The sequence below is a fragment of the Lynx rufus genome, unplaced genomic scaffold (genome assembly GCF_022079265.1).
Source record: "Lynx rufus isolate CCGP_SWC_20201006 ecotype Redwood Valley unplaced genomic scaffold, mLynRuf1.p SCAF_10, whole genome shotgun sequence".
NCBI classification, from domain to species: domain Eukaryota; kingdom Metazoa; phylum Chordata; class Mammalia; order Carnivora; family Felidae; genus Lynx; species Lynx rufus.
Genome location: NW_025814824.1, coordinates 12,652,788 through 12,678,501, shown reverse-complemented (window position 1 = coordinate 12,678,501; position 25,714 = coordinate 12,652,788). Strand labels below are relative to the sequence as shown.

The window sequence follows — 25,714 nt, the reverse complement described above, 5'->3', positions numbered from 1 at the left end:
AATTGTTAGGTGTAACATTTTCCTGGGCTCTGTGAGTCACTGTAATGAATGTAGAACCTAAAGGGGACCGTGGGAATCCCTGCACTTGTAGTCAAGTCCAGCAAAAGTGCAGGTATCAATAACAAAAGATACTCCTGTCACTCAGGCAATTTCAAGGATGTTAAGAACTCCAAACCAGGAACTAGGGAGTAAGACCAACTGTATCTTTTTTATCAGTACCAGGACTGATTTATCTTTTATCTTGCCCTGGGTCCTGGGTCCTTGAGACTAATATATGAAGCAAAGGCTGTCCTATGGGACCAAGCCCTTAGCTTATAGTCTGCTCTAATTCCAGGTAGTTAGTATCCAAACTGAATTGAATGTAGGACACGGCTGGTGTCAGAGAATCAAACATCATTACAAAAACAAAACTGCATGAAGAAAGAATTATAAACTGTGCTAACAGGCTTATACTAATTAAAGTACAATTTGTAGGACAGTAACAGCACAAAGGAGGGAGAATGGAATGGAGCTATATATAGGGGCAAAGTTTTGCATACTACTGAAATTAAGTTGGTATTAATATAAATTAGATTACTATAAATTAAGATACTGTTATCCTAAAGGCAGCCACAAAGAAAATAGCTCAAAAAATACATAGTAAAGAAGGGAATTTAAATGGTACAACAGAAAATGCTTATTAACATAAACTAGTAATGGAGAACTAGAGGAACAAAAAAGTCCTAAGATACACTGGAAACAAATTAGCAAAAATGCTGCCTTGCCAGTAATTACATCAAATGGATTAAATACTCCCAATTAAAGGCAGGAAGAGGCAAAATGGATACAGAAGATGTCTAGGTAGGAGGATCTTGAGCTCATTTTGTCCCAAAGACACATCAAGGTAACAGTAACATCTATGAAACTAACCCTGAAAGCAATCTGAAAGACTAGCAAAACACATCTTCCACAGTCAACTGAAAAGAGGAGGCCACAGAGAAAATAATGGGAAGGGGACACGTGGGTGGCTTAGTTGGCTAAGTGTCCAACTTTGGCTCAGGTCATGATCTCACAGTTCATGGAGTTCGAGCTCCCTCGTTGGGCTCTCGCTTCAGATCCTCTGTCTCCCTGGCTCTCTGCCCCTCCCCCACTCGTGTGCATTTGCAAGTACTCTCTCTCTCAAAAATCAACAAACATTAAAGGAAAAAAAAAAAAGAGAGGAAGGGCAGAGACACTTCTGGGAAGTAAAGCCCTGGAGGGAGTAACCACAAATGGCAAAGACCCTACAAGCACAGAGAAGTGAGATCAGACTCCACACCAGCCAATCCTGGCACTGGGAAGACCGTAACATGTGGCTTTAAAAATCAGCAGAATTTGGGGCACCTGGTGGCTCAGTCGGTTACGCGTCCGACTTTAGCTCATGATCAAACAGTTCGTGGGTTTGAGCCCCATGTTGGACTCTGCACTGACGGCTCAGAGCCTGGAGCCTGCGTCTGATTCTGTCTCCCTCTCTTTCTGCCCCTCTCCAATTTGCGTGTGTGTTAAAAAAAAAAAAAAAAAAAAAAAACAGTAGAATTTAACTCTGAAAGAGCCAGAGGGCAAGAGGAAATTCAGCCTGTGCCCTTAAAGAGCCAACATAACAAAAAAACTCTGCTCAAGACAGTACAGAAGCAGCAGTTTGAGAAGTACCTGGGATGTAAGACAAGTGAATTTACTGACCAATCTTAGGATGTGTACCAAAGGGGCAGGGATCTTCAGGAGATCTCTCCAGGAACAAAAGTGCTGGCGATGCGGCAGATGACGCTGCCCTTCCATTCCCTCCGTTTAGGTAGCTTGTCTGCCGGCATTAACACTCCATCTACCTTGCTAGCATCACATGCTCTGCCCAAGCAGTCTCCTGGGGGCCAGCCCACCCAAACAACTGCCCCTAACCCACCATATGCTGCAAACAGCCCCAGCAGTTAGTGGTGGCACTCCAAAGTGACTCCCGCCCTGGGGGGACATAACCCCACACACCCGCACATCCGAAGCTCCAGCAGCCCAGACTCTTAGCTGGCTGTGCAGGGAGCCAGTTATGGCCTTTGACGCTCCTGCAAGTATGGCATCGAGGCTAACTGCAGACACCTAGGCTGCCGGCAAGTCCTGCCCACCAGCAAGCCTGAGGCAACCTCAGGCCTCAGCGCAGGGACCAAACCCCGCCTAGTGCACCCACACCAAATATCTGGGGTCACTGCAGCCAGCAAGGCCAGAGGTGAGAGAGGCTCAGTCACAAGAGCAGGGCATACACAGCCCACACAGAGGGCACTCCTGGAACACCAAATTCTGGAGACCAGTGGGTGACTATGCTATAGGGTACCACAGGACCACCTTCTACACAAGGCCATGACTTTCAAGACTAGGAGATGTAGCTGACCTACTTAACACATGGAAACAAAAGACAAAATGAGATAGTGATATGTCCCAAATGAAAGAACAAGACAAAATTCACAAAGCTAAATGCAGAGGAGATAAACAACATGCCTAATAAAGAATTTAGGGGCACCTGGGTGACTCAGCTGGTTAAATGTCAGATTTTAGGTTTTTTTGGCTCAGGTCTCACGGTTCATGAGATCGAGCCCGGCACTGGGCTCTGCACCGACAGCATGGAGTCTACTTAGGACTCTCTCTCTCCCTCTCTCTCTGCCCCTCCCCTGCTCATGTCTTTCTCTCTCTCAAAATAAATAACTTTAAAAAAAAAAACCGTCAAAACAAAGGTAACAAAAATTGGGACTTCAGAAAACAGATGATCTCAATGAGAACTTCAACAAAGAAAATATGACAGAGTAGGAGAATTTAATAACTGAAAAAATATACTAAAGGAATCAACAGATTAGAGGATGTATCAATGATCTGGTGGGGTAATGGAAAGCAATCGAGCTGAATATCAAAAAGAAAAAATAATACATAAATGAGGCTAGGTTAAGGGAATTCAGCAACATCATTAAGCATAATAACATTCACATTATAGGGATCCCACAAAGAGAAGAGAGAGTGGGGTGGCTGGGTGGCTCAGTCAGTTGGGTGTCTGACTTTGGCTCAGGTCATCATCTTGTGTTCTGTGGGTTTGAGACCCACGTGGGCTCTGTGCTGACAGCTCGGAGCCTGAAGCCTGCTTCAGATTCTGTGTCTCCCTCTCTCTCTGCCCCTCCCTCACTTATGCTCAATCTCTGTCTCTCTCTCAAAAATAAGTAAACATTAAAAAGAGAGAGAGGGAGAGAAGAGAAGAGAGAAAAAAGGGGGCAGAAAACTTATTTTAAAAAATACTAGCTAAAAAATTTCCTAATCTGGGGAAGGAAAAACATCCAAGTCTAGGAACCACTGACAGCCCCTAACAAGATAAATCCCAGGAGGACCACACCAAGATACATAATAATTAAAATGCCAAAAAGTAATGATAAAGAGAAAATTTTTAGAGAAGCAAGAGAAAAGTTAAACACAAGAGAAACCTCCTAAGGCTATCAGGTGATTTTTCAGCAGAAACTCTGCCTGCCAAAAGGGAGGGTCAGTGATATATTCAAAGTGCCGATAAGAAAAAACTCACAACCAAGAATACTCTACCCAGCAAAGTTATCATTTAGAATAGGAGGAGAGATGAAAGAGTTTTTCACACAAACAAAAGTTAATAGAGTTCTCACTAAACTTAACAAGAGCTCTTTAAGTTGTAAGAAAAGGCCACAACTAGAAGAAAATGATGAAACGAAAAAAGTCTCATAGGTAAAAGCAAACATCTACTAAAAGGTAGATTAATCACTTATAAAGTCAGTATGGAAGTTAAAATACAAAAGTAGTAAAATCAATTACACCTACAAAAATTAGTCAAGGGATACCCAAATAAAAAGATGTAAAGTACAGTATCATATACATAAAATGTGAAAGGGGGAGCAAAAATGTAGTGATTTTAGAATGTGTCTGAATTTAAGGAACCACTAACTTAAAATAGACTGCTACACACATATGATGCTATATATGAACTCAGTGGTATCCACAAATCAAAAACCTAAAATAGATACACAAAAAAACACAGAAAGGAATACAAGCATAACACTAAAGAAAAATTTCAACCATAATATAAGAGCAAGAGAAGAAATGAACAGAACTACAAAAAGAACCAGAAAACAATATAAACAGAACAACAATAAGTACATACCTGTCAATAATTACTTCAAATGTAAATGGATTAAGCACTCCGGTCAAAAGACATAGGATGACTAAATGGATTAAAAAAAAAAACCCATGTATATGCTGCCTTTAAGAGACTCACCTCAGACATCAAGACACCTACAGACCAAAGTGAAGGGATGGAAAAAGATATTCCATGCAATAAAGCAGAACAACAAAAAGCAAGGGTCGCAGTGTGTATATCAGACAAAACAGACATTAAAACAAATACTAAAGCAAGAGACAAAGAACTACAGCACTACACACTGATAAAGAGATCAGTCCAGAGAGAAGATATAACAACTGTAAATAACTATGTAACCAACAAAGGAGCAACTAAATACATAAAGTAAATATTAACAAAGTGAGAAATTAATAGTAGAGGACTTTAACACCTCATCAATGGATAAGATCATCCAGACCAAAAAAAAAAAAATCAACAAAGAAACCGTAGCTTTGATCAACACTTAGATGGATCTAACAGATATATACAATACATTCCATCCAAAAACAGAATACACATTCTTTTCAAGTGCACACAGAACATTCTCCAGAATAGATCACATTGGGCCACAAAGTCTCAATAATTAAGAAGACTGAAATCATATCATATCAAGCACCTTTTCTGATTACAATGGTATAAAGTTAGAAATCAATTACAAGAAAAATCTGGAAAGAACATAAGCACATGGAAGCTAAACAAAATGTTACTTAACAATGAACAGGTCAACCAAGAAATTAATGAGGAAATAAAAAAATACACAGAGGCAAAAGAAAATGAAAACACAATGGGCCAAAATCTTTGGGACGCAGTAAAAGCAGTTCTAAGAGGGAATTTCGTAGTGATACAGGGCCTATCTCCACAAGGAAATCTCAAACAACCTAACCTTACACTGCAAGAAGCTAGAAAAAGAACAAAGCAAACCCAAAGCTAGTAAAAGGAAGAAAATAATAAAGATGAAAGTAGAAACAAATGAAATATAGAAAGATAAAAAAAGATAAAAGAAACCAAGACCTGGTTCTTTGAAAAGATTAAACAAAATCGATAAACCTTTAGCTGGACGCATCAAGAAAAAAAAAAGGGAGGACTCAAATAAAATCTCAAGTGAAGGAAAAGAAATAATGGACACCACAGAAATATAAATAAGAAAATATCATGAAAAATTATAGGCCAACAAATAGGACAACCTAGGAGGAATGGATAAATCCCTAGAAACCTATAACTTCCCCAAATCAGGAAGAACAGAAAATTCAAACAGACCAAATACTAGTAATGAAATTGAATCACTACTCAAAAATCTCTCAGCAAACAAGGCCAGGACCAGAGGGCTTCACAGGTGAAATCTACTACACATTTAAAGAGTTAATACCTATTCTCAAACTATTCCAAAAATTGGAACAGGAAATAAAACTTCCAAATTCATTCTATGAGGCCAGCATTTCGCTAATACCAAAACCAAAGATACTACCAACCAACCAACCAACCAACCAACCAAAAAACTACAGGCCAGTCAGTATCTGATGAATACAGATGCAAAATCCTCAACAAAGTACAGTATTAGCAATCCAAATTCGACAGCACATTAAAAGGATCATTCACCATGACCAAGTAGAAGTTATTCCATGGACGCAAGGTGGTTCAATATTCGCAAATCAATCAATGTGATACTCTGGTATAAAAATCCTATCACCATCTCAATATATGCAGAAAAACACATGTGACAAAATACAACATCCATTCATGTTTAGAGAGAAACATAACATAATAAAGACTATCTATGAAAAACCCATATCTAACATCACACGCGATGAAGAACTGAAAGCTTTTCCTTTAAGATCAAGAACAAGAAAAGAACATCCACTATCACCACTTTTATTCAACATAATACTGGAAGCTGTAGCTGCAACAACCAAACAAGAAAAATAAAAGACATCCAAACTGGTAAAAGAAGTAAAAATTGTCACTATCTGCAGATGGCGCGACACTAACATACAGAAAACTCTAACGCCTCCACCAAAAAACTGTTAGAACTGATAAGTGAATTCAGTAAAGACGCAGAATACAAAATTAATATAAAGAAATCTGTTGCATTTCCATACACTATTAATATAAGGGCAAAAAGAGAAATTAAGAAAATGATCCTATTTATAACTGCACCCCCAAAATATAAAATACCGAGGAATAAATTTAACCAAGGAGGTGAAAGACATACACTCTGAAAACTATAACACACTGATAAAAGAAACCAAAGGTGACACAAATGAAAGACAGACCATGCTCATGGAATGGAAGAATTAGTATCATTAAATTGTTCTGTTGTCCAAAACAATCTACAGATTCAATGCAATCCCTATGAAAATACCAAGAGCATTTTTTCACAGAATTAGAATAATCCTAAACTTTGGATGGAAACTGAAAAGATCTTGAATAGCCAAAGAAAATTTGAAAGAAAGCAAAGCTGGAAGTATCTCAATACCAAATTTTAGGATATACTACAAAGCTACAGTGATCAAAACGGTATGGTACCAGTCCAAAAAAACAGGCACACTGATCAGTGGAACAGAACACAGAGCCTGGAAATAAACCCACACCCATATAGTCAATCTACAACAAAGGAGGAAAGAATATACAATAAAGACAAGACAGTCTTTTCAATAAATGCTGTTGATAAAACTCAATAGCTACGTGTCAAAGAATGAAACTGGGCTGCTTCCTTAACACCATACACAAAAATTAACTAAAATGGATTAAATTCCCTAAATGTAAGACCTGAAACCATAAAACTCCTAGAAGACAGCATAGGCAGTAATTTTTTTGACATTGTCCTCAGCAAGGTATTTATGGCTATGTCTCCTCAGGCAAGGGAAAACAAAAGCAAAAATAAATATTGGGCCTACTGGTATACCAAATACAACTACTAGTATACCAAAATGAAAAGCTTTTGCACAGTGAAGGAAACTATCAACAAAACAAAAAGGCAATCCAGTGAACAAAAAGATGTTTGCATGCAATACAAGGTTAATATCCAATCTGGTAAGAAGTTAATATCCAATATATAAAGATCTTATGCAACTCAATACCAAAAAAAACTACAAAAAACAACCAACCTGATTAACACAAGGGCAGAGAACCTGAACAGACATTCTCTCAAAGCAGACATACAGATGGCCAAAAGATAAATAAAAAGGTGCCCAACATCTCTCATCATTGGGGAAATGCAAATCAAAACCACAATTGAGTGAACACTTAGCACCAGTCAGAAAGGTTAGTATCAAAAAGGCAATTAACAAGCGTTGGCAAGGATGTAACCATTGTGTTCTGCTGGAAGGAATATAAAATGGTACTGACCATTTGTCACTGTGGACAACAGTATACAGGTTCCCTGAAAACTTAAAAATAAAAACAGAAATGCTGTAAGATCCAGTAATTCCACTACCCAAGAAAACAAAAACACCAGTTTGAAAATATATATGCACCCCTACGTTTACCGTAGCATTATTTACAACAGGCAAAATATGGAAGCAACCTAAGTGTCCATCCGTAAATGAATGGATAAAGAACACACACACACACACACACACACACACACACACACACACACACAACCAGAATATTACTTAGCCATAAAAAAGAATGAGATCTTTCCATTTGCAACAACATAAATGGACTTAGAGGAATTATGCTAAGTGAAATAAGTCAAAGACAAATGCCATATGATTTCACTTATATATGGAATCTAAAAAACACACAAATGAACAAAGACTCTTAAGTACAAAAAACAAACTGGTGGTTGCCAGAAGGGAGTGAATGGGGTGATGGGTGAAGTAAAGGGGATTAAGGAGATAAAAACCTCCAGTTATAAAATAAACCACAGAGATGAAAAGAACATAAGGAAACAGTCAATAATATTGGAATAACATCATATGATGATAGGTGATGACTACACTTATGATAAGCAAGGAGTAATATACAGAACTGTTGAATCAGTATGTGGTACACCTGAAACCAGCGTTAACACTGTACGTTAATATTTATTTCAATTAGACAAAGGAAAAGCCGTGATCCACCAGAAAAACATTTTAATTTTTTTTTCAACATTTATTTTTGAGGGAGAGAGAAAGAGAGACAGAGAGAGAGAGACAGAGTGTGAGCAGGGGAGGGGCAGAGAGAAAGGGAGACACAGAATCCAAAGCAGGCTCCAGGCTCCCAGCTGTTAGCACAGAGCCCAACGTGGGGCTCAAACCCACGAACAGTAATATCATGACCTGAGCCGAAGTTGGATGCTTAACCGACTAAGCCACCCGGGTGCCCTAGGAAACACATTTTAGATTTGAAGACACAAATAGGTTTAAAGTAAAAGGATGAAACTTTCTATAGTCAAACAGAACTCTTCATTTCCCCCCTCTTCGCAATCCTCATTTCAGTACAAGGAACAACTATCCATCCAATTGTGAAGTGAAAATGTTAGATGTGATCCTTGATTCCTCCACAATTCAATCCTTCTATCTACTCCCTCAGCAAATTTTGTGGTTCAGTTTTCTAAATTAGCTTGTCAACTGCTACCACGTGAGGGGAAGCCACCGTTCTCATGTGCCTAGCCTACCTCGGCAGCCTCATAACTGAACCCTCTACTTTTTTGTCCCACATGGTCCATTCTCCATAAGCCAATCCTGGGTGTTATTAAAAAATATATGAAATACTGTTTCTCTCTGGCTTAAAAACCTCCAACACCCTCTGAGTTTCTCACAGCATTTAGAATCAAATTTAATTTCCCTTCTTTTTTCTTCAAGGGCCTCTCATATCTGCTATTTCTCAGGAACAATACTGGACCTTGTGGGACACACAGGAAAGATTGTCAAAGTGTTAAGAAAAAACAATTTAGAATTTAGAATTTGATTCATCAATATTAATATTCTAGAATGAGTGCAAAAGATGTATTTTCCAACATATAAGGCCTCAGAAAGTTCATCACCCAAAGCGTATCTCTAAAACACCCACAGAAAATATCCAGCAAGAAAAAAAACAACAAAAAACCCACCTCCTAAGAGGCAGAAGGATGATATAAGAAGTACTAAGATCGAAAAAGCCAATAAAACATATTAAGTCTAAATAACCACAGATGGTAAAAAATAACATTTTAAATAACTGACAAGTAAAATTTCTGAGTACAGACATGGAGCGGAGGAAGAGAAAGTATCTTAATTAAATGGAAGAATACAAATGCTGATAACTATGAAAAACATGTTATTTAAACTTTAAGAGTAATCAGTAGAATAGGCTTAGACTATATAATTTTAGGGGAAAAATGGAGTAAGAAAACCTTTATCAACAGCAACAGAAAGTAGGAAGGGAAGCAGGAGAAATCAAACAAAAAGCATAGTAAGTAGAAAACAACAGTAAATGGAACTGGTTCAACTCCCTTACTGTATGAAAAAGTGTCAACACACGAAATTAACAAAAACTACAAAACAAAACCCAGTATATACTACTCATACCAGATCAAATAAATCAAAACATGATGCAGAAGTAACAAAACACCATAGTTTAAAAATCTAGGAAGCAAAAACTAATACAATTTTGAGGCAAAATAGACATATCTACACTCACAGAAAGTATTTCACTTTAAAAATGGATAAATCAGGTAGGTAAGAAAGTATGTAGAACATCTGCATAATATAAGCATGGTAAACCTGTTCTAACACATATGTAAGTATATTCATACATACATACAAATATATATACACACACACATATAAAACTCCACACCTAAAGACTGAATACACATTCTTTTTGAATATATATAAAGAACATGTATAAAACCAAATATAAAAGTCCAAAGAGATCTCAAAATATCTACAATAAAGTCGACATTTATTAACCATCAAGGAACAGAATTAGAACTCTACATTAAGGTTTTGAAATTACATATTCATAGACATTAAAACAGTATGAACTCCTATATAATCTTAAATGAATAAAAATATTAAACTGAAAATATAAAATCTTAAAGGGAAAAAAAAGAAATGCACTTATCAACACATAGGAGATACAACCAAGTGATAACGAGAAAAGTATTTATACCCTAAAATGTTATTTATTAAAAGTTAAAAATGAAATAACTTATAAAAATGACAAGCCCTAACAAATACATTAGGGAAAAAAAAAGACAATATTGGTTCAAGGAGCATTAAACTATTTAAGAAGTCAGCAGAACACTGAAAAACCAGTTAAGGATGAAACAAAAGAAAATTTTAGGCCAATCTCACATGGTGCGAAAAATCCTAAATACAAGATTTTCTAGTTGAATCCAGCAATATATTAAAATACCAAGTAAGATGTGTGACAGAAACATAAGGATGGTTTAATTACACAACTTATCAACCTGTATTCCTGTTCAGGGTTTTAAAGATGAAATCTTTATGCCTTTTCCCTTCTAAACTCTAAAAAAAGGGTTCACTCCCACAAGGATAGAGGGAACAAGGGAGGAGACACCAGCAATTGGGAGATTTCAATAACATTCATAAAAGGAGAGACAGCACAGGGACAACTAATTTAGCAGCCTAGTTAGTCTAAGAGCTACAGGGTAAAAGGCATGAAAGGACATGGAAAAGACTCTTCCAAAACAAAAACCAAAATACAAATCCCAGAGACTCTCAACAACTAGGAGATGGCAAGTACAAAAGGACTGCCCTGCCCTACCTCCTGCACCCCATCCGTACAGACAACCTGAGCACCTGACACGGACAGCCTAGCTTCTGCCATGGAAATGTGAGGTTTATTCTCGGGAGAAATTAGAGAGGTGCCTGCCTGGGCTTTGAAGATGAAGGCACAGAAAAAAGGGTGAGGCTGAAAACTGGAAGATTAACATAATGCTTCAACTGCCAGGAATGCTTCAGGTTATACACCTTTCCCTAAGAGAGGTAATTCAAATTTTAGTTTCTGAATGGTTCTAAAGAACAAAACCCCACATATAGCTGGGGATCTCTTAGCTAAAAAGCCCGTCTTCTTGCATAGTCATCCTAAAATAATTTTGCCATCAAGCCCCACACCTGTGCACAAAGAATCTGCATTAGCTTTGTAATGTCCTATCTTAACATAAACAGAATCTCTTAAAATTTAATTTCTGCTACTGAGATAACTAAATCCAATTTTACCATTAAAAAACTATAGCCACCCAGTTACAAAGATCATAATGCTCATTGATAAGTAGTTTTGAGAATTTTTCCTAATTACCCTCTGTGCAACTTCTCTACTTCCAGATCTTAGTATCCCTCACAGATTAAGAGGCAGAGAATGAAGAAAACTTTAAACAACTCCCAAACAAAAAGTCGTCCCATAATCCAGACCCGAACACAAAAAAGTTAGGGTAAATTAGCATAATAAAAATGTCAATACAAAATCTTACCTGTTTATCTTTCCTTTCTATAATATCTTGCTTTTGTTTGCATTTTTGAGATGTCTCTTTAATATCTGTTGCCTGTAAGATTGAACCAGAAGGAGGGGAATTTAGTTAAAATCTCAAGCAAGCAAATTATGTGGCCCCAGCCATCAAAATATTAAATTAACCCACAACGCTTTTTCATGATTTCTTTCAAACCAAATTCATAATCATCACCAAAAATACTAAGTTACCTCCAAATCTATAAAAGGTTATTCCTATTGATATTAACAACAGCTGTAGCAATATGCATACATATGTTTTCTTTATTTCTTCACATTTATTATCTCATGTTATTTCATCTGATCCTAAAAATAATCCTATTAGGATAGCAGGAACCCATAGTTTAAACCATTCTTAACATCTGATTCCGAAATCTCCCTAAAGTTAACAGCCATGACCATGAAAATTTTTAATTTAGGTTTAAAATGTTTAGTTTATTTGTTTTGAGAGAGAGAGAGAGACAGCGCGCGAAAGAGAGAGAATGCGTGTGTGTGCGTGGGAGGGGCAGAAAGAAAGGAAGAGAGAATCCCAAGCAGGTTCTGCACCGGCTTAGAAACCCCAAGATCATGACCTCAGGCAAACCAAGAGTCAGTTGCTTAACCAACTGAGCCACTCAAGCACCTCTTAGGTTTAAATGTTTTAAATACATTTTAAAAAAAATAGTATATTCCATATGCCACAGAATATGGCATAGAATACATAGAATACTATGTATTCTAAGACACACAAGGTTTTCTACAATACGCTCACAAAAGGAGTTCAATGTTTCTAGGAACACTACTCTGAATCCTCTTATAATTAAAACAATCACATTTCAGTTTTCCCTTTTGTATCTTGGAATTTCTATAAAGTAGCAACTGTCCAAATGTGACGATTAGACCCTAAGAACCCTGTGGTGGCCAAATTCAGTCAGAGAATGTAAACGATGAAAGCTACAAGTCCATCTACAAAATATCTTAAAAGATGGCAAAAGAGCTCTTGTATTTGCTAAAATAAAACACAGAAAATTCAAAAATGAGCCAGAGAAGTACCTTCTCTTTGATTCGAGCCTCCAAACTGTAACGCTGCCTCTCAATTTCTTCAATTCGGCGTGTCATAGGGATCTGCCCTTCTTTCAGTTTTCTGACCTCTTCCTTCACTCGGTCTCGAGCTAGCTTTACTTCTTCATACTCCTGACGGACATTTTCATATTCCTTGCAATTAATTCAAAAAACAGAAGTTAATGCACTACTAGCTTAAACTAAGTCATATACTAAAATCAAGGTGCAGGAAAAACCAAATCAATGAAAAAACCCTTTTGATATCCTTTCGGCAGGTCCACGAGTATAAAGTTTGCCATAAGAAACAACGTCAGATATAGTGAATTCCAACAATGACGTATAAAGAAGCTTGACACTCTCTTAGTACTTGTCTCTATTACGAGGTCAGACTCCGACTTCCATCCCTTCCGGGTTCTGAAACTTACACACTAATTGCTACTAAAATAAGGGTTTCCTCTAGTCTCTCAATAGAGGAAGGATATCAGAACTTACAAATAAACAAAAGAAATTCAATTATGGTAAAAGTAAAAATGAAAAACAGTAAAATGTAAAAAGTAAAAATGAAAAAAAAAACGAGGAAAATGGGTCAAAAGGAGAACAAAAAGCAGCATGCAGGTAAAAATGAGGCTTGTCATGTCACAGGAATTAATAAATATTTGCTAAAAAATAACAAAAGTAAGTGGAGTACTAAGAGAGCATACAGTAAGAATGAACGGGAGGAAGCAAAGATTATAAACATGTGAGTAAATTTTTAAAAAACGAAAAAAGATTGAAATCAATCTTAGAAAGAAAAGGATTAACCAAAAGACTTTAAAGGAGAAACATAAAGTAGGTTTAAGACTAATAATGGACATAGGAAAATGTAATCAAAACAAGCTAAAGAAAGGAAAAAGTTTAAGAATAATGGGATCGTGGGACAGGAGAGGGTGATGAGGTGGAGGGAGAAAGGCCACAAATACAGCCACTCATTTTTCCATTCTATTAACAACTATTTCCATCCTAAGCCTGGAACAAACATTATGAAACTTCCTCAATCTGTTCCGCCCATCAAAAAGAAATGCACTGAGGGAACTGACTCTTGAGTCCAAACTATGGTCTGGGACACTATTCATCATAGGGTGATTAGGAAGAAAACAGCAGCATCAATAAACTTATGAAGCAGGAGTAGAGAATTACAGCACATAGCGTGCAGCTCCTTCCAGACCAAAAATCAGTATCAATAGTACACGCCAAGTGAATTCTCAGCGACCTAAGGACACTCCAAGAGTTTATTTTTATATGTGTAAACATTTTTAGATCATTACATTTTATAAAACAAAACTACCTGTTGAGGACTCATATCCAGAAAAATAAAGAGCACAATCAACTGTTACCCGCTATACAAGTATACAGCTACATCATACCACAGAGACAAACTTTATGATGATTTTTAAGGCAAAAATGAACAAAAACACCTAATCTGAATACAGAGCAATTAGTGCCTTCTTCATAGCTTTTCTGCCAGTAAAAAGAATCACTATTTTTGCCTCTGATAATTAAGACTTACCACCCATGGTCTTTTCGCTTCAAGCATCTCGATCAAATCTAAATGTCGCTTACGTTCATAGAATCTCTCCACATCTTGTTTATATCTTTCATTCCTCTGAATCATTTTCTCTAGATATTCAGTTTTCTCTTTGCACGAGGTCTAAAACAAATATGTAACAAGTCGCTTAACTGAGAAGACAACAGGTCAAATCTTTTAATAATGAAAGACAATGCTAGCAAAATTTCACAATTAAGAATTTCACAGGAGTTCTTAAGAACTGTGTAAAACTAACATGCATGCCTGAGTTCTGGTCTAGGCTCTACAATTTATTAGTCGCGCAACTGTGAGGAAGCCCTGCCACACCTGAGCCTAGAGTCTTCCTGCCTAAAGAGAAGACAGGTATCTGCCCCACTCGCCTCAAGGGCACAAGTGATGTACTTACTATAAGTGCAAGTTCAACAAAAGCTGGAACGTGAAAAGTAGTGTTATTAAGATTTGTATGTTATGAGTTATTAAGATTTGTATGTTATGAGTTATTAAGATTTGTAACTCATGAGTTAAGGACTAAGAAATGAGACGAAGGAAGGTAATATCTGGCTTTCAGACTGCGAGTTCACAAGCTCAAAGGTGTACTCAGAACCTAGTACAATACATGCTTGCATTCTTTCAGAGGATGGCAGCGGTCTCGGTGAGTGTTTCAGATGGAGTACAGTAGTCCCTCCCCTATCTGTGGGGAATACAGCTCCAAACCACTAGATGATGCCCGAAACCACAATAGTACCAAACCCTACATACCTGGTTTTCCCTATACATGCATACCTATGATAAAGCTTAATTTATAAATGAGACACAGAGACTGACAATAACATGACAGAATAATTGTAACAATATGCTGTAATAAAAGTCCTGTGGATGTGGTCTCTCTCAAAATACTGTACTGTTGTCACCCTTCTGCTTGTGATGACTGACATGAGTGATAAAATGGCACGTGAAGTGAGGTGACCGACAGAGGCACTGTGATGTAATGTCAGATTATTGCTGTACTTGTGACAATATGTCAGGAGGATCATCTGCTTCTAGACCGCGAGTGACCACAGGTAAATGAAATGGCAGTAACTAAAAGCATGAAGGGGGGGCGGTGGGGAAACTAATGTATGAGACTGGTCCATGGGGGCAAAGGTAAAAAGACTTAATAAGTATCTAGAGCAATATAAAATAATTACTACTCCTTGGGTCATTCAGTCTGATTAAGTATAATAAATATTAAATTACAACAATATCCATATTATTAAGTATGGGCAGTTACGGTGTAAGAGAAAGCATTTGTTTATAAGGCGTCTGATTACAAAAATATACTGGATTTATTTTAGTGGCTGGGACATGGAGAATGATTCATTACACAAAACACCTTTTAAAAGGATATTCTATAAAAGGACTCATAAAGTCTAACCTACCTCCTGCAACTGAAAAAATATAGAAATGGTTCAAAAGAGACACTGTGTCAAAAGCTACAGGGTATCTGCTGTACTCCCCCAAAGCCTTTTGGGTCCTGACTCATGGCAGGTGTTTAAGAAATGCTAAATGAGTAAAAGAATAATATTGAAACTTCCTGAGAGGTAAAAACATACTTTAAAATAATATGATTGGTTCTTTAGAAATTTAATTCGTAACATGTGTTTGATGAAATGGTAAGTCAGATTTTTCAAACTTTCCATGATCAAATCCATTTCTCACTTTTTGTCACCTAGTTTCATGTTAGCAATAAAATCCTACGTGAGAAAAAAATCACAAATAAATGAAGTCACTCAATGAATCAGAGCTCCTATTCACTCTCCCACATTATGAAAGACAAAAATCAGTGAGGAACAATAGAAATGAGTTTTCTATTTATAAATACCTCTAGTTGTTTTTCTTTCTCCCTGAAGTTTTTGAGTTCACAGTGGTATCTGTGCATTTCTGGAGGTCCAATGGACTTCTCAGTAGCTTCAAGGAGTTCAATTTTACTCAGTTTAGCAAATTCTCCAACTTTATCCTAGAGCACAAAATTTAAATATCAACAACTATTATCACTTATAAATATCTTCAAAACATATATCATTCAATGATCGCGCCTGCCAAGATGAAACTTTGAAAAGAAAAAAATTATAAGATGTGCCAATATAAATGTCCCTCATACACTATTCTTTAAAATGATAAATATAAACTTAGGGTATGAACTCTCATCTTTCTGAGAACCTTTTAAAAATTTCTATGCCAATATTTCTAAGGCAAAGTGTTTATATACACATAATAAATAGCTTGAGAATAAAAGAAAAAACAGTCCCCTGGATTGAAATGATCATTATCTACCACTCATCAGTTGGAATGTTAGAAGTTAAGAAAAAAGACATTTCAAACATCTACTTCATATCAGACACCAGCTAACAATGCTTTCAAATTTTAAATCTGTATTTAATTTGGACATATGTAATCAAATCATTGTTTCCGAATGGAAAATACGAACTATGATTCAGACACTAGACAGCACTCAAAGATGTAATAACATTCACTTCAACATTTAACATCTAATGTGCATTTTCAGGATATTTTTACTAAAATTTAAAATATGACAAAGTTTTAGAAGGCACACGTACCGATTTAAGAGTTTTAGTGTATCAAGTATACTTGATGTATTTATACAAAAACACGATTAAGAAGTTATTTATTAACAAAATTTTAAGAGACTACAAAGTGTAAGCACATGGCCATCCAAGTTACTCTACTTCAAAACAATACAACTTGATACCCTTTACAATATTCTGCAATTGAGACTTTCAACTTATCACTTCAAATCACTACAATAAGATCATAATAGGAGATGAGATGCTATCTTTTACAAAGAACAGTGAGTATTAACATTACTAGGCTGTTAGTTTAAATAGCACCCATGACAACATCTCGTGAAAAGTATTTCTATTCTCATATGGCATGAAGAGGAAGAAACATGCAATTTTCCCATCTGTACATTGATTTCTCTCATACCTGAGGTAGAAATTGGCAAAGATTGCCCACTTGAATATTTAAGGCTGCAACTTGCTCTTCCACCACTTTCTGGGTTGTAGATTTTTTGTTGATGAACCAAGATGACTGATTTTTTGCCACGTCAATTTCACGGGTGATGGTAAGATTTCCAGAATTTCTGAACCTATTTAAAAAATAATTTAAAAATCCTTACATTCAAAATTATATGTATCACTTTAGAAATAAAATTTCCAAAATTCTCTTGCAACAAAGGTTGCCAGACAGGATTGTTACTACAATTTTTATTCCTTCTGATATTTTGGCCCCTCCAAAGAAGGAAATCTTGATATTTTATTGGTAATGATACTTAATTGACCACACATAAGTTACCACAGATTCAACATCACAATTATTTAAACTGTTACAGCAAATGCCAATACTAATTTCCAAACACTGACAGAGAATTTCTATATCTGAAGTTATTTATCCTTTAAATTATGTTATTCTCCAATCACATGCGTTGACTGCAATTCAAAACAGGTTGGCATATTAAAGCATATAAAAACTAAACGCTGAAACTTCCACTACTTGGAAAATATATGAATAGAAACCAATTCTTGCATAAGCACTTCCAGACATCAGAACTAGCCCAGTCATACAGGTAGCCCATGCCTTCCTCATCACGTACTCTACTCTGAATTCAGAGGAGACCACAACATACAGCCTTATAAAGGAACATTAAGCAATACAGAATCTGAAAGAAGGGTATTTACTTATTTCTTGCTTTTAGAAGTACTACTGCTCCACACCTCCCATCCATCTTCTTCACTGGGAATCAGCAGCATGTGGTAGAAAGATAAATTATTGGTATTCAATGGCTAAATGACAATGATAATTTGTAAATGTTGTGTATATAGACTATATTGTAATCAGAACACTCCAAACATTAAGATTTCACAACTTAAAAAAAAGTCGTTTTAAATTTTCATTTCCAGCAGAATGACTAATGAAGTACCCTTCCTGAGCTTCTTGCTGTAAACTACAAATAATGAAATATTAAAATATGTTCACAAATGCATTTATGAGTTAGCTTGAAAGTAAGTAATTCTGGCCAAAATCCCAGTGCAGGTGGAGATCCAGAAGTGGAAAAATGAAAATGGCTTTTACCCTGGGAGCATGTATTCCACCAAACAGCCTTACACATTTTCATAATCACCCAGCAGAGGGGCTGCAGAGGAGGCCTACAGCTACCCAAAGTAGAGGGTCTAATAAAAACCAGCCCCAGAAGACTACACCCTCATGGAAGGGTAAACTAGAAGTACACCACCACCATCACCAGACCCAGCGAAGTGCCTGTCGCAAACTATGGCTTGGACGGAAAAAGTCTCTCCTGACACGCTTATTAACCACAAGTCAGTCTCAAACAGATGAGTATCTTGAATTTAGTTACATGACATACCTAAGATTCAAAATGCACCAACTGAGAATTGTGTGTATTTTGATCCTGGTTTGAAAGTATCCAATGATCTGCTGCAGAAGTCAGTGAAAATGCCCTCAGCAGGAATCTACCTTTACCCTCAAAGAATTAACACGAAGTTCAAAGAGAAAGGAGCGGCTTACTGGAAACACACACAAAAACAAAGCATCAAGAGTACGAACTAGCAGAAATAACAAAGAATCATACTGGAAACAATGGGCAAGTACAGAATAAGTATATTCACTGTATTTCAAGAAATAGAAGATGGAAAATACTGACTTATATCTAGGATCTGAAAAAGAACCACAGGGAAATGGACTAGAATGGAGCACAAAGACATAAAAAAATGAAAAATATGAAGGATGTAAAGAGACACAGATGACTTAGAGCCCAATATCTAATAAGAGTGCCAGGGGAGCCTGGGTGGCTCAGTCTGTTAAGTGTCTGACTTTGGTTCAGGTCATGATCTCACAGTTTCTGAGTTCGAGCCCCACACTGGGCTCTGTGCTGACAGCTCAGAGCCTAGAGCCTACTTCGGATTCTGTGTTTCCACTTCTCTCTGCCCCTCCCCCACTCATCCTCCCTCTATCTCTTTCTCAAAAATAAGCGTTAAAAAAAAAAAATACAGTTCCAGAAGGAAGAGAGACAAAGAATGGATCAGAGGCAATAGATGAAGAGATAATACATAAGAATTTTCCAAACCATAAATTTAAGAAGCTCACTAAATCCCAAGCAAAATAAACAAACAATAAATCCACATCTAAATATATGTGTAAAACTATAAAACACCAAAAACTGAGATAGGATTTTAAAAAATCACTTCAGAAAAGGAGAATTACTATGAAAGAAACTAAGATCAGATTCACATCTGAAGACAATGGAATAATACTTCACATATGTTGAGAAAAGACCTATTGGGGCACCTGGAGGGCTCAGTCTGTTGAGAGCCCAACTTTGGCTCAGGTCGTGATCTTGAAGTTTGTTAGTTCAAGCCCCACGTTGGGCTCGCTGCTGTCAGTGCAGAGTCCGCTTCAGATCCTCTGTCCCCTTCTCTCTGCCCCTCCCCTGAATGCACTCTCCCCAAAATAAATAAACCTTAAAAAGAAGAAAGAAAGAAAAGAAAAAGAAAAAAGACCTATCGATGTAGACTTTTATATCCAGCATATACACCTTTCAAGATTGATAGCAAAAGACCATCATTTCCAGACAAAAACTTAGTGTTCCACTAGAAGATCCTCATTAAAGAAAACTTTAAAAAATGTCCTCTGGCAGAAAGAAAGTAATCCCAGAGGAAATCACAAAAATGCAAGAAAGAATAAAAAGCAAGGCAAACCAAAAATACATAGAATAATTCTAAACAAACAATGAGAGTTATTTATAGTTATTATGTCTTAAAGACTTGATAAGATAAAATAGTTCAGGGAAATTATTCAAATAAAAGTAATCTAAGGTCTTTATTCAATAGGAAAATAAAGACATCTAAGTCTAGACTCAAATTCAAATATATATGTTAAAAATTCTAACCACTAAAACAAGAATGACTAATTTTCAAAACAGTAAAGAAGGGGCGCCTGGGTGGCGCAGTCGGTTAAGCGTCCGACTTCAGCCAGGTCACGATCTCGCGGTCCGTGAGTTCGAGCCCCGCGTCGGGCTCTGGGCTGATGGCTCAGAGCCTGGAGCCTGTTTCCGATTCTGTGTCTCCCTCTCTCTCTGCCCCTCCCCCGTTCATGCTCTGTCTCTCTCTGTCCCAAAAATAAATAAACGTTGAAAAAAAAAAATTAAAAAAAAAAAAAAAAACAGTAAAGAAAATATTAAGGCAAACAAAAATCCAAACAAAGGCATGAGAGAAAAGATATACTGAAAAGTAGAACAAATAAAAAGCATGGAATAAGGCAGTAAAAGTAAATCCAAAAATGTAAGTCATTCAATACATGTAAGGGATCATATGCATTATGTAAAAAGCAATATAAACAACACCAGCTATCCTTGTTCAAATGAGATATTAAAGGTCTAAAAAAACTTGAAATAAATGAATAAAACCTGAAAAAGACTTAAAAAAGAAAGCTGCCAACTACATTGGTGGCAAGTTAAACACATTCTAAGGGTGATGCATCAAAAGACAAAGAAGTCAGTATGTAACAACAGAAAGTTCAATTCACTCGGAAGATCAAGCAGTGTGAATCTTAGCTGCAACTAATAACGTCCTGAAAATACATAAAGCAAAAACTGACAGGATGAGGCTAACTGACAAATCTACACAGAAGTATAATGTAAAACACCTTTCTCAGTAAAGAATCGATCTGATGACTAAAATCATAAATATACAAGATTTAAAAATATAATTAATCAGTTGAACTAATGGACAAATAGACAATACTGCACATAACAAGAGCAGAATACTCATTCTTTCAATCCAGCGGGTAACATTTATGAAAGCTCACTATGATAAGTATACCTTGACAAATGTCAAAGGGTTGGTAACATGACCACATATATGTAACTCTATATAATATAGTAATGTTATATATTATACAATAGCACATATATAATTTAACATATTATTTATAATATATATTTTTTCTACTACAGTACTATCATCAAAGTGGAAATCAATACTAAAATATAACAAAACCACTACATGAGAATTTTAAAGAACTTCTAATTATGAACTCATAAAGAAAATGAAGAAAATATTCAGAAGTGAAAAATAGGAAAATGCTTTATATACCAAAACTTAGGAGAAAGAGCTAAGCAGTATTGACAGGGAAATTTTTAACCTGTTTATATTAAGGAAAATAAAAGACTACACATTTGTACAATAAATATCAACTTCAAGAAATTAGAAAAAGCAAAAAAAAAAAAAACCCAAAAGTTTAAAGAAAAATTAGTAAAGATATGTGTAGAAATTAATGAAGTAGAAAACAATGATATAACAGAGAAACAACAATGCAGAAGTCAATTCACTGAAAAGACTAACAAAACTGACAAACCAAATCCTTCAAATTAAGGGGTTAAAAAAACAAAGGAGGTTAATACTACTACAGAAGACATTTAGATCATGCCACGTCTCTGCTCAAATCCTGGTGGGTTCACAGCTTACTGAAAATAAATAAATGCAAAGTCCTCACAGCAGCCTACAAGTCCCTAGGAGCCGGCTCCTTGATCTTTTCAGACCTTACCTCTTACTATTCTCTTGTTCAATGCAATGTGGTCACACAAGATACCACTTGAGTCTTAGCATTTGCAGACACCAAAATGCTATTTCCCCAAGCATTTCCATGCTCATCACCTTATCTCCTTTAAGTCTTTGCTCAAGTACCATCTTCTGAGTGAGAACTTTCCTGATCACCCTATTTAATACCATAAACTCTACTCTGGCACTCCCTCCCTGTCCTTTCCTGCTCGAGTTTCTACGTTAGCACCTATCATCACCTAAAATAATATTTTACCTATTTATGTATCCGTCCCTCTCCTCATGCCCCTAACCATAAATTCCAGAATGCTGTACGCCCCTCCCCCTCAATGTATAGGTACTCCAGAATTACTTGAAAATGACTGCATCAGTGTGTGCCAGAGATTATTCTATCCACTATTCCACTCGACGAGTATGTGACCAGTTAACAGATTTGTTCAACAGCAGTAATTTCAACTAATGATGAGCCATTTTGTGTTTGGTATTCCCAACAAGTGACCACAATGTAACTATAATGACTTTGGGGAAACGGAAACCTCCCCCATGTCAGATGTGGTAACAGAACTCTGGTTCATGGTCACTTGGTTAGATTATTACAGCTAGTGGCTATTGCATGCCAGCATGTGTGCCTCTTCAGAGAAGTAAGAAAACAATTGGGCCATGGTGATGGAGTAGAAAATCAGGAGTGCTTAACACCTGCTGCCATCCGTAAAAGACACTGAAACTTAAGTATTAACACTTCCTCTGTATGTCAGAAATATACCTGGCTTCATATATTTATGTCAGTTGCAATATCGAAGAAACCACTGTGACCCATCAATGGTACCAAGGTTAACACAGGAGTTATCTTTGGCTAATGGAGATATAATTCACATACCATTTTAAATATACGAATCAATGCTTTTTTCATTGTGGTAAAATGTGCATAACATAAAATTTACCACTTTAACCATTTTTAGGTGTAGAGTTGAAGGAAGATGTGCTTCAACGATGGTCTTTAACATATTCACAAGGTTGTGTCACCATCACCACCATCTATTTCCGAAATCTCTTCACCACCCCCAAAAAGGAGCCCAAACCTGTTAAGTCGTCACTCCCTATTCTCTCCACTCCTCCTTCCTAAGCAGCCACAAATCTATTTTCTGTCTCTGCAGATTTGCCTATTCTGGACATTTCATATAAATGCAGTGATACAGTCTGTAGCATTTGTGTCTGGCTTCTTCCACCAAGCACGTTCTCCAGGTTCACCCATGTCGCAGGATCCATCAGCACTTCCTGCCTTTCTGTAGCTGAATAAGATATTGTGTGAATGTATCACATTTTGTTTAGTCATTTACCAGACGATAGACATTTGGGGTGTTTACAATTTTTCACTATTAAAATTAGGAAAAGGCTAATTTTGTGCAAATGAGTAAACAATGTCTACGACAGTAACCGGATCAAAGATTTATTTAAAACCTGATAATATACTCCCAAGTAAGATAAAGTGCTTACATTCCCACAGTACATGACAGGATTCACTTCTCTATACCTTCATATTACTAAATTTTATTTAAAAATTTTTCTAAGCTAAAAGGAAAAAAGTCCTCATTTTGATTTCCTTGATAACTAATGAGTTATATCCTTTTTATAATTTTGGCCACTTATTTTACTTGGTGTTAAATTTTTTTGTTTGTTTCTTTTACCAGTTAGTAATTTTACTGACTTGCATGAGACTTGGTATTTTAGTAAATTTAAGACATGTATAGGTTATTTGTGCTGAAAATGTTTTCTCCCGTCTATCACTCATTTTTAATTACAGTATCATTATTTTCAGCTGCATGTGGATGCAATCTAAATTTCCTATCTTCCTTTTTATGGTTACTGGGTCCTATTGTGCTTGGAAGAGCCTCCTTCTCCTAAGACTTAAAAAAATCTACATTTTTTTCCCTATTATTTTCAAAGTTACATATTTTTTCACTCAGCCTTTAACACATCTAGGTTTTATTCATGAATATTTGATAAACCTCTAAATTTATGTTAACAAAACTAATAGCCAATTAACTTACTTCAATTTGAGTAATTTATAGCCTAAGCTTAAACTGCCATCTTTACAATAAATCCTGTTATATATTCAGGTCTGTCCCTACTTTCTCCATTCTGCTCCTCCAATTTTCTGTACTAATACACCACACTCTCAACAGCATTATAGTCCACTCTAACATCTAGTACACAAATACCTTATTCATGACTCTACTTTTCCAAAATCTTCTTGGGTTTTCCAGCACATTTATTCTCCCAGATAAACTTTAGAATCAAACTTACCTGTTGATACTCTGATTGGAATTGTGTCAAATTTATATATTAATTTGGAAAGGACTGATATGTTAATAATGATATTAACTATATGCTTCTAGGAACATAGTAAGCTTCTCCATTTATTCAAGTCTTGGTTTTATATCTTTCAGTAAAATACTATCATTACATTTTAATGAACTGAGTATAATCTTTTGTGTATGCCTATTTCTCATTGCTATATAAATATAACATCTCCCCCACAGTTTTTGAGTAAAAAGATCATATCCCCATATCCTATAAAACGATGAGGCTATCAGATAATTTTTAAAACCTAAAGCAAGAAATTCCAGGACTTTGTAGAACACTCCAAAAAACAACACTAAAAATCAACTAAGCAGTAAACAAACCTGTGTAAAAAAGACTGAAAGTATATACACGAAGGAGGGTTAACTGGTGTCATCTTGAATACTAACTCTGATCCATCAGAAATGGCTGCCAAGAGGTAATTTCTTTAAGAATTCTATTGAAAAAAATTCTTACAATTTAGTTTTTAAAAGACACCTTAAAAAAATAACTTCTCTGGATAAAACATCCTTGAAACAGTAGTTCCAACATTTACATCATAACGTTATGTTATTACTGTTTTCTAAAGTCATGAGGAATGCATGAACATCAAGAAATTGTGCAGAAAACGGTGGTTTCAGTACTTTTAACACTTACAATTCAATTTCAACCATTCCTTTGGAACATCCTCTCTTCACAAAAAAGCCAACCTAGAGTAAAAAAAAAAACAATATGCACTGAGCGATGACATTCCTAGGTTATCCCAGATTTAGTGAAGTCATTATTATTTATCAAATTAAAATTCTTTCATTAAGTATTTTCTCTGTCCACTCCTATCACTTTCCCAGATTTGAGTCCCTCCATTGTTTCCACCCACCAGTGACAAAAATTAGTTACCATTTACCGAACAGTCTATGTGCCAGACAGCCTCTTAAAAAACTCGTGACAACGCCAGTAAGTGATACAGAGCAAAGAACTGAACCCACATAATCTGGCTCCAGAGTCTGTGTGCTTAGCCTCTCTACTAAAAACTCTCCTTATAGGCAAAAAAGCCAGTGGGAAAATAGGTTCTACAGTTTAACTATAGAGCCATACCAAATCTCCTTATTACCATTGGAGACTTCTTTGGAGTGGCACCGATAAAATATCAACAATCACTCTAATATTACCCATCCTGTCATTAATGAAGATACAATTGTCATTCTCTTAAAAAGAGCAATACACATAGGAAATACAATTTAAGTACAATCTATGGGAAAAAACAGACATATTTCATATTTAAGCTAGTTTGTATACATGTATCACCAAAAACCTGAGACGGACCCTGGGCCTAAAACAATAAATCAGACTGGATCTTGAATCAGGCTATAAATAATTCTTAAAAAAAAAAAAAAAAAAGTGAAAATATACCTTGCAAATAATTATCTTTTTAATAGTGGTAACGGCAATGATGACAACTGAAACCACAACAGTGAACATTTATTAATATGCATTACCATACGCTACTCTGCTAAGCAA

General features: G+C 36.1%; 1 protein-coding gene across 4 annotated transcripts in view; it reads right to left on the bottom strand.

The window, feature by feature from the left end:
* SMC5 (structural maintenance of chromosomes 5) overlaps positions 1 to 25,714 on the bottom strand; it is a 95,726-nt gene that overhangs the window by 54,080 nt on the left and 15,932 nt on the right. For 3 of the 4 annotated variants that reach the window (XM_047101945.1, XM_047101947.1, XM_047101956.1), the window contains exons 3-8: positions 24,854 to 24,906; positions 17,208 to 17,370; positions 16,084 to 16,218; positions 14,205 to 14,345; positions 12,650 to 12,811; positions 11,583 to 11,654 (exon numbers count right to left, since the gene is read on the bottom strand). In XM_047101945.1, the coding sequence (XP_046957901.1) occupies positions 11,583 to 11,654; positions 12,650 to 12,811; positions 14,205 to 14,345; positions 16,084 to 16,218; positions 17,208 to 17,370; positions 24,854 to 24,906 (726 nt within the window). Of the gene's footprint in view, positions 1 to 11,582; positions 11,655 to 12,649; positions 12,812 to 14,204; positions 14,346 to 16,083; positions 16,219 to 17,207; positions 17,371 to 17,959; positions 18,029 to 24,853; positions 24,907 to 25,714 lie in introns of those variants that run through there. The other variant, XM_047101951.1, reaches the window with a different exon arrangement.